General features: G+C 36.3%; 1 protein-coding gene across 1 annotated transcript; it reads left to right on the plus strand.

Moving 5' to 3' along the window:
* Positions 1-7744: 7744 nt before the first annotated feature.
* LOC122698593 (cytochrome c oxidase subunit 7A2, mitochondrial-like) lies at positions 7745-8183 on the plus strand. The gene has a single exon (XM_043909812.1). It carries the CDS (start codon positions 7775-7777, stop codon positions 8024-8026), a length of 252 nt encoding a protein of 83 aa, XP_043765747.1. The 5' UTR covers positions 7745-7774; the 3' UTR covers positions 8027-8183.
* The last annotated feature ends 4456 nt before the right edge of the window (positions 8184-12639 follow it).

A 12639-nucleotide genomic window follows, 5' to 3' on the forward strand; every position in this document is an offset into this window, starting at 1 on the left:
TCACTTTGCTCTACGGCAGAAATTAACACAACATTGTAAATAAACTATAATAAATTTCTTTAAGAACTACAGATTTGTCTCATTTTCCCAGTGAGCTATATTATTTTCAAGAGCAAGAGTCAGCTCTGTAAAGATCTAGAGGGGAGGGATGGGGGGAAGGGAGGGAAGCACCGGAGGGAGGGGATATTTGTATAGTTATGGCTGATTCCCATTGTTGCACAGCAGAAACCAACAAAACATTGTAAAGCAATTATCCTCCAATAAAAAATATTTTTTTTTTTTTTTTTTTTTTAGAAAAAAGAGCCAGGGTCCATAGTTTAGCACCACAATTTCCCACAGAGAAGCTCAAAAATTCTTGGTGGGCAAATAAGTGAATGAATGAGGACTGAACAAATAAAGAAGAAGATGAACAAACACACAAGTGGGGAAGAAGTGTGTAGAGAGAATTCTGGAAGAGAAGTTTGGTATCTGTTGGGGATCTTGAAGAAATATTTTAAATGATATTTCAGAGGAGAGCGAGAAAAGTAGAACCAAGGGCAAAGAGAGAGGTCATACTTGCTAGAGCATCGTAACATAGCATGAAGCAAGGGTGTGCTGGAATGAGCTGACATTTCAGTTGAAAAACTTGGCACCTCACTGGATCACGTAGCATTTACTATTGTCCATTTCTTACCCATTGCTTTTTCTTGACCAAACTTTAATCCGGCTCCTCTCTTTCCTGCAGGTCCCTACACCCTGCATGCCCACAACCCTGAGCAAGGACAAAAAAATGTGGACCGCGCCCAAAGCCTCCGCCGCTGCCCGCCCCTCCTTATCAGCTTCTCCCGGGAATCGGCTGACCACAGCGGGACACCTTCCTGTCAGACTCCACTGGTCACTTCCCCTGGCTTGTCCAGCTTCCCCTCCAAAGTTCTGCCTACCTCTGCTTGCCAAGAGCAAAGGATTATCTTTGAAAAGAAACCCCCTTTTCAGATTGATTTTAAGACACTTGCAGATTCCAATAATCGTAGCAAGTCTCCCAATTCCAGTAGTCTTCTCATCAATAAGGCTCTCCCTGTGGAAGTCTGGATTTGCTTTTGTTTGACACCAGGTTTCTAGCCTGAATTTAACTTCTAGCAAAGAGAAGAGAAGGGGAGAGAAAAAAATGGCCTCTATGGGTCCTTTCCAGTCTATGATTTATGGAGACCCAAATTTCGGTGGGTCTATTTCAAATGTTAAGAAAAAAAAGCTATGTGCAGTTCGCAGAGTTGGATCAAGCGATTTTTCATTCAAAGTTCACAAGTCAACCTTCTGTACCATAGCCTAGAAATGCTTCAGTGCTTATACAGTTTGGATTTTGGCAAAATGGTGCAGTACTTTATTATGCAGAGAAAAATGGGATGACTGTTGTTTCCTCTCTCTTCAGGGGCAGAGGGCAGTGGGCCATGTGAGTGTCAACTGGAATCTACTGGGAGAGTGGGTTTTGGGAATCTCTCTGCAGCTGATGCAGGTGCTCTTTTTCTCAACTGTCCACAGCTAATATTTGGGTGTGCTCCGCTGATCTTTGATATTCAAGTTACAAGCTTCTTATTTTGATAATCAAGTTACAAGCAGCTTAGGTATTTATCACTTCTTTATTTAACCATGTAAATCTGAAGCAACAAAATACATTTCTTTCTTTATTCTTCCAGTTTCTCTGCATAGCATTTTGCATTATTTATATATAATGCTTCACATAAGAGACGATGGAACTATATCCCTATATTTAACCAACTTTCTCTTGGAACTTATTGTTAACTAGGCAAGAAAATGCAGAGTTCTCACAGTTAATAAACAGGGACATACATTTTTCAGGTTTTGATTTTTTTTTAATCATTTTGGTATTCTATTTATTTATTTGACAGAATCGTTTTATTGATTTTTTTCTTTCATAGAGCTCCCCCATTAACCTGAAGTCTATCCTCTTAACAGATTTTTCAGTATACAATACAGTATGGTTATCTATAAGTACAATGTTGTACATCTGCTCTCTAGAACTTTATCCATGTTGCATTACTGAAATATACACGCTTATATTACAGTTCCTCATTTAAATATACAGTTTAAATCCCCAGTTTAAATACACAGTTCTTCATTTTCCTCTCTACCCAGCCCTTGGAAACCACCATTCTTTGCTTCTATGAGTTTGATATAATGGAATATATCAGAGTAATGGAATCAGGCAGCATTTGTCCTGCTGTCACTGGTGAAATGTCAGAAAGGTTCATCCATGTTGTCCTATATTGAAGAATTTCTCTTTTTAAAGGCTGAATAATATTCTATTGTATGTATATACCTCATATTCTTTATCCATTAATCCTTCAATGGACGTGTAGGTGGTTCCCATATCTTGGTTATTGTGAATAGTGCTACAATGAACATGGCAATGCTCACAGCTCTTCAAGATCCAATCTCTGCAACTACACTCACATCTAATGGTTATTCTAACTTCTAAGCAAATTTTAAAATGAACTTAACAAGTGTAGGGTATTAAGTGTATCTCTAGTGCAAAGGGTTACTGTTCAGGTTTGGAAGAAAGTCTGAAAGTCATTGACCATGGTTTCAACCACCATGTAATATAAGAAGTTCACATAAAATAATTGTGTTTCTTATATAAAAATATATTTACTTCCTATTTCCTTCTCATGATACAAAAACTGATAAATTTCATCCAATATTAGACAAAGCAGTTATCTAGTACCAATTACTTATTCTGTGACAGACTGTGAGCTCTGTGAGGGTAGAGTCAAGCTTCTGCATGATTATACAGCCTGGTTCTTGCTTACACAAGTTCGTGCTTACCCTGGTTCTTGCTCCACAGTGAATACTTGACTAGCATTTCTAGAGAAAAAAAAAGAACAAATACAACATTAAAAAATAAAAGTTTGGGCTATTGAATTTTTAAACATTCTATTTTCACATAAGCACAAATTAGTGTTCTTATTACTTTCCTTGAAGTTACAGGGTAAATTGGTAAATGCCAATCTCATGATTCCATAATACATGGGACATAAACAACAATTCAAGGTGATTCTACCTTTTAAAGTATAGACTATCCCAAAGACTCACCAGTATTAAGTGCTAAATGCCTAACAGAAGATCACAAATACTATTCTTTTTCTAAGAACTTATTAGCTGGGACCAGGTACTCTGCGTGGTAGCTTTATGGTGAATAAGCAGGTGCCATTGAGAAACGACCCAGCAGGAATTTTGAAATAAGGTCTTAGATAATATGATTATACATGCAACTTCAGGTATGTGGAAAAGTAATTTCTGGGTTTAGACTGAGAAATCTTAGGAGTCAATGCCACGCTCAGCCTGCCCTCAAAATTGTGTTTTCTTCCGAATCCACAATGTGTATAGGTCTTATCGAAAACCAATTCGTCACTGACAAGCTGTTTAAGCATCTGTACAAGTGAAATCAAGATCCTAGCCTGGAATAATTTACATTCTAAATGGGAATCTGCCGTTTGATTTAATCTAGGTTTCAAAATATCAATCTAGTGTAACATTTGGTCAAGGGAAAAAAACTTTAGCTGAACAAGAAATACCTGGAATTTTAAGGCCCATTTAGGCCTCCTGCTCTGTTCTTTTTGTGGGACCTATGGTTATTTGCAGTTTTACTTATGTTTAGTTGGTAATTCTTTGCACTGAAGTAATGCATTTTCACTGAATCATATAATTTTTAAATGCTTATATTTGCTTTTCAGTGTGAGAATTTGGGAGGAGATATAAAAATAGTTAAAACTTTTCATTTGGTTTTATATTTTTAAACAGATTCAAGTTACAAATGTTTGAGCTGTATTACATGGAAGAAATTTAATTCATATACGCCAGTCTTGTCTAACTAAATTTAAAAGCCAATACAATTGCCAGATTGTATCACCTGTGAAAGGAAATAATTTGTGAGTTTTCCAGAGAAAAAATTCACCTTTTAGACTCTGAAACTGCTAATTTAGACAATCAGTGAGCCAATGAACAGTCTCCAAAGAAGTAAATGTTCATCAATTGACCTGTGTTTTCACTCACTGATATGGCTCATTTAAAAAGCAACTAATACTCTGTAAGGGGCTTCCCTGGTGGCTCAAATGTAAAGAATCCACCTGCCAATGCAGGAGATGTGGTTTCAGTCCCTGGTTTGGGAAGATCCTTTGGAGAAGGAAAGGGTAACCCACTCCAGTATTCTTGCCTGCAAAATCCCATGGACAGAGGAGCCTGGAGGGCCACAATCCATGGGGTTGCAGAGTCAGACATGACTTAGCGACTAAACAATAAATACACTATAATGGCCTATATGGGAAAAGTATCTTTAAAAGAGTGGGTATATGTATTCGTATAAAAGATTCACTTTGCTGTAATATGAAACTAATACAACTTAGTAAATCAACTATGCCTCAATAAAAATTGAAAAACTAAAAAAAGGTCTTTAAAAAGTGATGGCTGAACCTCAGCTACATCACATAATGTTCATGTTCTTTAGTTTCAGAGCAGTGGAATACTTGGCTTAATTCTAGAACAATTAACTAGTTTTAAATTCTTATCATAATCTATCACATCCCATGGAATGTTAAAATGCAACATTTTGGGAGGGAAGTGGGAGGGGGGATCAGGATGGGGAACACATGTAAATCCATGGCTGATTCATGTCAATGTATGGCAAAAACCACTACAATACTGTAAAGTAATTAGCCTCCAACTAATAAAAATAAATGAAAAAGAAAAAGAAAATACAACATTTCACTATCCCATTTATCCTTTCCTTCTTCTCTGCTGGAAGAGTTCTTAACAGGAAACTGTCAACAAAAGCCTGGGCTTCTGAGCAAAGCAATACCATTTACCTCTCTGTATTTAAAAGCCCACATATATACTCTTTCAAAACTCTTTCATTTGTACCATGTGAGATTTCAGATCATTTTCAATCTCAGCATGGAACCCTGCTCTCTAGTGTTGGAGGTCATGCCTTCATTGCTTTGCTGACCCAGACCATCCTGACGTGGCCATGGTTGATAATCAGGGACCTGGGCTTCCAGCCAACATTCAGGTAGGTGCATTGCTTCTGTGTCTACACCGACACAGAAGTGTATCTTTTAAAATACATATTTTTTTTTTAATCAGATTTGTTGAAGGACTTCCCTAGCTGTCCAGGGGTTAAGACACCAACCTTCCAACACAGGAGGTGTGGGTTCTATCCCTGGTCAGAGAACTAAGATTCCACATGCCATGTGGAAAGGCCAAAAAAATTTAAAAAAAAAAGAAAAAAAGATACTCTAGATGATGGGGTAGCAGTCAGCAAGTTTGTCCTTTTGAATAAAAGTCAGACTTAAAAAAAAAAAAAGTCCTAGAAATGGAATCACATATTATACAACCTTTTGTTTCTGGCATCTTTCATGTCTCATAGTGTCTTCAGATGGAATAATTCTGTACTGAGAAACAGAAATAGAATGTACTTAAGATGCATTCTGTTTCTTAAGAATCTTTTTCATTAAACAGATGAACTTTTTATTCAGCAGGTGAACGAATTAGAACCGTAAAGTCACGCCAGTCTAATGGGTCCCATTACTTATCGAGTTTTTTCCTTGTTACTTGTTTTTTCCTTTTTACTTGTTTCCATTACTTACAAAAGTTTTTCCTTGTCTTGGTTAAAGCTCATTTCTATTAAAGCTTAGTTCACAAACTCTGTAAACCTACCCAATCTCATGAACAAAATGGTCAGTCTTACATATCTCTATAAATATTTACTTCAAAACATTTAGATATTGAGCCACTTTGAAAACAAAAAGATAAAATCGGCTCATAAAGCACAATTAAATAAAATAACATCAGAATATTTTTAAAAATCTATTTTAATCCCCCACTTATTCAATAGAAGGAAGGATATCTTTATTTAGTAAATATTAAAAGTAAAGGTTCATATAGATTCAATAATATTTGAGATAACAAAGCAGACAGTTTTTACTTTCTAAAATTATTTTTGAATTCCCAATTTATTATCCGGCTGGAAATTTGCTCCCCTGTTTTTCAGAAATTATTCAGTGTGTGATGGAGAGAATACAAGCTTGAAATGAGAAAAATACAGATTTGAATCTTCAAGTTTGTTAGTAAGTTTTTAAAAGCTTCTCATTGTGGAAAATTCCAAATATATTTTAATAGAATAGACAACATGGTGAAACCTCACCCAACAATCATTATCATTTTGTGGCCAGTCTTGTTTCATCTGTTTTCCCCACCCAATTCCTCATCTTTTTTAATGTCTCAGTTTTCTCATCAAGAAAATGGAGAATGTAACATCTACTTCATGAAGTTTTGCAGTCAAATGTCAGCCTGTTAAACACATGATTCCTGGCCCACAATGTACACAATACATGGTGCATTTCTCTGATTTCCTAACTGAATAAATATTCATGTTAGTCACACTGCTAAAATGCACTTACTTTTTCTAAGGACTTTTACATTAATCATCTCCAGATATTTCCTTTATTTTTTCACAAACCCATTGTGTCTTAATTTGAAATGAATGCATCCCTATGACTGAAGTAGGCAAAATAGAACTTGTGATGGAAATTAACCCATCAATCTCTCTATCCTCCTTCTGCTGCTATTTTGTATAACTCAATTGAAATGCCTCCTTTGTTGGCAAATCATGTTGCCCTTTCTGGGGAGTTCACGCAGGCATCAGAGACTCAGAAAAAAATTAAATTGGGCAGAAAAAGTCAAGGTTCACCTTGTTTCTCCTGATAATTCAAGATTTTTAATCTTTTTAACTTCTCAACTAAGGGAAATATAGATTTTTAGAAACTTCTCCAAAATCTTCCTTTGTATTCCTGTAATATATTCTCCTCTAGTTTCTGTCAACATCCTCAATGCTAAGACATCTTTCATTGAGATCCTTTCCTTGAAAGTTACTTTAAAACTCAGCTCCCAAAGGAAGGACTTTACCCAGGTGCCAGAGAAGAGTAAGCAAAAAAAGAAAAAAAAAAAAAAAACACAGTCCAAAGGCATAACAGAAAACAAATCCTATTTCAATAAAATATTTCCCTAGACAAAAATATGTTATTGCAAGCTCCTGGTTTTGAAGAGCAAACTTCTTCAAAATTGATTTTTGGTAGGAATCTAATTAAATGTAGTTGAATTAAACTTCTAAGTGCCAAGACTATAGAGACACATTGATTAATAACTCTCCAATCTCCACCATAAAATTCATTTATCATTGATTATACACTTATGATATCCCATGAGCTCTTCAATGTAATGCCATTGTAAAAGATTGGAACCAAAAAAAGAGAAAATATGCTGTCAGCATTTTCACATGACACAGAGATTCATCAGATAGAAGATTGCGTTGAAACATCCTAAAGTAATTCTTCTATTTTCTCAGCATTTCTCAAACCATTATCACAACATAAGCTATTTATGAATTTCACAATTTAGAAAAGCTATGCATAGTTTAAAAAGAGATTTCAAACACATCTTTAAAGATTAATGAAAGGTTGGGGGTGGGGAAGGCCCATGAGAAAAGCTAAAAAAAAACCTTTTTATCTCATCTAGAAAAAGCTAAGGAGTAATTCAGTATCTTTAAACATACAACCAGTTAGGCAAGGAGTGCCACTATAAACTATCTTTACTGAAAACATAAGAATATATTGTTGTATACAGATGATATAAGATAATTTTCTGGGGGAATCTTGTTTTTAAAAAAAATAGATGGCTCGTTGCTTGTGGTCAGTTGCCATGGTTGGTGGGCAGTAACTGAGCCAAGATGCTGCGGAGTCTTCTGGCTCTCCGTCAGATTGCTAAGAGGACCATAAGTACTGCTTCACGCAGGCAGTTTGAAAATAAGGTTCCAGAGAAACAAAAGCTGTTTCAGGAGGATAATGGAATTCCAGTGCATCTAACAGATGGGATAGCTGATCCCCTCCTGTATAGAGCCACCATGATTCTTACAGTTGGTGGGACGGCATATGCCATGTATGAACTGGCTGTGGCTTCATTTCCCAAGAAGCAGGATTGACTTCAGTTTATCCTCCCAGCCATCAGTTGGTTCAATTCCATTCATCTCTCTGTGGACCAGTAATCTGATACATAACTGAGATCTTTGAGGATCAATATTTTTTGACTTGTACTAGCTGCCACCAATAAAGCAGTCTTCACCAAGAAAAAAAAAAATAGATGAAATTTCTAAGTCTAAAATATGGGCTGGGGGCAAGTGTTGTTGGAGAGTGAATAATCACACAACCTCTCAATAAAGGTTAATTTCTTAAAATAATCCTTTACTTAGGCAAACGAAGTAATAACACTTCACTAGTATCACACCGAACACCCAGCTATTGACAGATTGGTTGCCTATTACCATCTCTCTCACACACACACGTACACACACACACCCTTCTACCCTCCACCTTGCAAAGATACCCCTCTGAATGGGAAACAGATTGGGTGAACATTCGTTTCTTGATCAAGAGAGTTAACAGTAAGAACATCCTTCCATGCATGAATCTCATTGTCTTCATGGTCCTCCTCCCTGGATGGTTTGGAGACTTGAGCTACAAAAAAGCAACTGTGTAGTTTTAGAAAATTATTTTTTCCTCCTACCTCCTTTGGTTCTCAGCTAAGTCTCTCCAACAAAAGACAGATTAACAAGAGAAAAGTGTGCAAATTTATTTGCCATAAGTTTTATGTGACACCAGAGCCTTCATAAGGAAATGAAGACCCAGAGAAACAGTTAAACCTGTGCGCCTTTATCTTAGGTTTGATGAAGAGGGGAGAGTCATGAAAAAATGTGATAAGACAGAAAGGGTATGAGCTAAGAGTAGTAAACTGAGGGGAACTTAGCAAGGCCTGGTCATTCACATTCCTCTCTGTGTCTCTTGGAGGTAAGGAGTCTCTTTTCCCTTGAGTGGAGGGAGGGCATCTCTCACATGAGTGTCTTAGGACCTGCTCCAGGGGAAAGTCAGTCTTTCCTGCATGTGCCATGTCTCCAATTTCTATTAAAAAATATTTAGTATGTCAAGATGCCACATTTGGGGGTAGCATGTCCTGAAACCTATCACCACCAAGTTTGGAAAGTATACATGAAAAAGAAAAGGGGAAGACCAGTAGTGCAGAGTGGCCCCTTGATGTCAGGAAAACCACAGCTGCTGGCTGCTCTGCCCTCCCTGTCCTCACTGGGAAATGCAAAGTGATCCTTTCTATCCGTCCTGGCAGGAAGCCATTGCACTCAGCTAACTATGACCAGCCAGATGGATCCTGATTATACTGTCCATTAGGTTATTTAGCTCGGGTAACTGGTGTTTTTGTCTACCCTAAATTAAATAAAAATTAGAATCATGAAAATGGCTTTTTAGCTGTAACCTCCAAGGGCTTAGTAAAGGAAAGGTCACTGTAAACAGAGAGATTATCTCACAGAAAGTAGAGCAGCGATGCTGTTATTTTAAGTGCATGAAACAAGGATGTGTTCAAATTTGGGGCAGCCTCACATACACAAAAACTGAAAGTTTTCAGATGTGTTTAAAGCATATAATATTTGCAAAAAGTCCAGACAGTTCAGATGAGTGCTTTCACCTCATACCCATTCATTCAAACCTGTGATGTATGCAGTTGCTCAGCCTCAGGCTTTTCACTACTTCATATGCTATTTTGGGGTCAACTCAAAGTATAGCTGAAGTTGAAAGCCAGACTTTCAATATCAAACAAAATAGCAGTATATATGGATTTTCAATAAGTTTGGCTCCTGATCATTAGGACAATATTAGCTTATCTTTCTGTTCTCAGAAATGGCCTCATTGCAATTATTTAGGGGAATAGGATTGAGGGATTGAACTCGAAGAAGGATAAGAGAACTTACACAAATTTCAACAAGTGCTTTTTTAAAAAGCCATTTTAAAAAAATGTTAAAAGAAGAAAGGCTTACTTCCATTAAGGCAATGATAGGCTAGATATCAGGAAAATCCTTACAGAACAATCCTTACAAAACACCTAAAACTTGTGGATATAATTTTAACTTTTTAAAATAAAAATCTGAATTGGTGATAAGTAAGAAAAATTCTCAGAGACCAAAGCAAGACAGGAAACCAGATAAGGAAGCACTGAGTCTGTCATGTGCTCAAGGCATCTGCTGATTCAGTGACATGGAGTTTGTGTTTCAGTAGCGTCCCCAAAAGGTTGCACCTTCAGTAAGTGGTAAAATAGAATAAAACGGAGTTGGGGGGAACCTAACAAAAAAGATTAATTTGGATAGAGTTGGAGGAATTTACTCTAGGAATTTGTCTTCATAATCTAGCATTCCTAATTCTGGAGCCCAATTCCTACAAGCTGTTTTTTTTTTTTTTAAAGCTGAGAATTCAGTGTAAATTGGTGCTCAGTGGCAATGGCCCTATATACATATATGTATTAAAAGCAAATACTCTCTGGAAGTGTCCATCAAAACAAGAATCAAAAAATTGCCTCAGATAAAATTCCACCAGATAAGAGTTTATGATAAAAAATCCAAAATCACATAAGGATATAAAATATCATAAGCAAGTCAACTGAAATAATAAACAGCATAATCAGACCAACAAAGATTTTAGAGTAATCATCAGCATTAAAATATAAAATGATATATAGTATGTTTTTACACAGAAGGAAATAATAGCAAAAGAGAGAAATACAATTCATAAAAAATGATCATGAAACAAAGGGGTGATATAGAATTAATCAGAATTTAAAACTTAATAAACATGTTAAGAGCAGTGTAGACATATATAAAAGGAAATTATAGAACTGGAAAAATATCACTTAGAATGTTGCACTTTTTTATGAGAGATAAAAACGGAAGAATTAACACACAGAGAGATTAAAGTGAGAATGTTTAACAAATCTCTCTTTGGAGTTCCTAATAGAGGTGATAGAGTGAGGAAGATTTTAAAATTACTGAAGAATTTTTCAGACGTGATCAATGTTATGTATTCTCACACCTTTGATTACTTCTGAAAGGAATCAGAAGTAGTTACTTTGGGGAAGCCCCCAAAATAAAAAAAAAAAAAAAGACCAAAAAATAAGTGAAAACAGATTCATATCTAAGCACACTGGTAAAACTGCAGAAAACCAAGGAAAAGACAAGCAGAGAAATGAGAACTTCCACTACAAAGAAATGTCAATTAGATTGACAGTTGATTTCTCAGTGGCACATAATGGAAGCCAGAAAAACAATGGCTTCGAAGTGTTAGAGAAAATAATTGCCAGCCTTCAATTATATGCAAGGAGAAACTAAATTTTAAAAATGAGGGGGGAAATGAAGACATATTCAGACAAACAGAAATGGAGTGACTGTACTATCATCAACAGATCTTTCCTTGAAAGCAACTTCTAAAGGATGCCCTTGAGGAAGAAGGCAAATCATCCCAAAAGGAAGGGAATCCCAAAAGAAGGAATGCAAAAAAGGAGGTTAACAAAACACTGACTCTGTGTTTTCAAAAGATGACTAAATAGTGAACAACAATATATTAGTCAAAGGATGTTCAAAATTAAAGATTTTTGTATTGTTCTGAAGGAGGGCAAAAATTACACTGACTAGACACTGCTAGGACTGCATGCCAAGCAGGGAGTTGGGAAGAAGTCTATGGGGCAGGGAGGCATATGTTTATCAGCATCATGGTTTGAAATTGCTGATTCATGGCAATAATAAAATGTAGACAGAGTTTTAATCAGTTTTATTATTGCTTTTAAATTCTCTGCAGACAATTCTCCCCCTTACTACCTGTACCCAGGGCAGACAGCTCCCACGACCACCATTCTTATACATCCCTACTTCATTTATTCAAGAATTAATATGTCCAGTGTAACTACCAAAAACTTAGAGATAAATTACATAATTTATAAACAGAAGGGAGGAATAAAACATATGGGAAATGTTAACACTAAAGAACTCAAGGAAGGAATGGGAAAATTAAGGAGCATGAAAAAATAGGAAATGAGTAGTAAGAAATAAATGCAAATAATAAATGTGCTTCTAGATTGAACTACTAATTAAAACTACTAATAAAACAGAGGAAATAGAAGAGTCATTAAATGACATCCAAGGATATCACTCAAAAACACCAGAATCTGGGAAAGTATGGCTTTTTTCTTTTTTTTTTTAATTTTTTTTTTTTTGAAAAGTATATAACAGATTTCTTCTTTTATTTACAATCAAGTTCTGTTGGGCAACATAATTAAATAAATAAAAGATGTGCCCTGGCCTGTGAACACAAATGGAATTTGAGGGGAAAAGAAAAAGAGGCTGATAGTATCTTAGGAGATCTACCAACCAGTGGCTGTGTATGAATCTTGTTTGAATCCTGTTTCATACCAAGAAACTAAAGTATGAGATAATCAGGACATTCTGAACACTGACTAGAGATATTAAAGAATTATTCACATTTTTAGGTGTGATAGTAGTTGGTGGTTAGGCTTTGCGTGTGTGCTAAGTTGCGTCAATCGTGTCCGACTCTTCGCAACCCCACGGACTGTAGCCCACCAGGTTCCCCTGTCTATGGGATTCACAGGCAAGAATACTGGAGTGGGTTGCCATGTCCTCCTCCAGGGGATCCTCCTGACCCAGGGATCGAACCCACATTTCATGTCTCCCGCATGGTAGCGGGTTCT

The sequence above is a fragment of the Cervus elaphus genome, chromosome 8 (genome assembly GCF_910594005.1).
Source record: "Cervus elaphus chromosome 8, mCerEla1.1, whole genome shotgun sequence".
NCBI lineage: Eukaryota > Metazoa > Chordata > Mammalia > Artiodactyla > Cervidae > Cervus > Cervus elaphus.

Excerpts from the sequence above, each read along its gene's own strand:
- LOC122698593 (XM_043909812.1), top strand. The coding sequence starts at position 7,775 with ATGCTGCGGAGTCTTCTGGCTCTCCGTCAGATTGCTAAGAGGACCATA.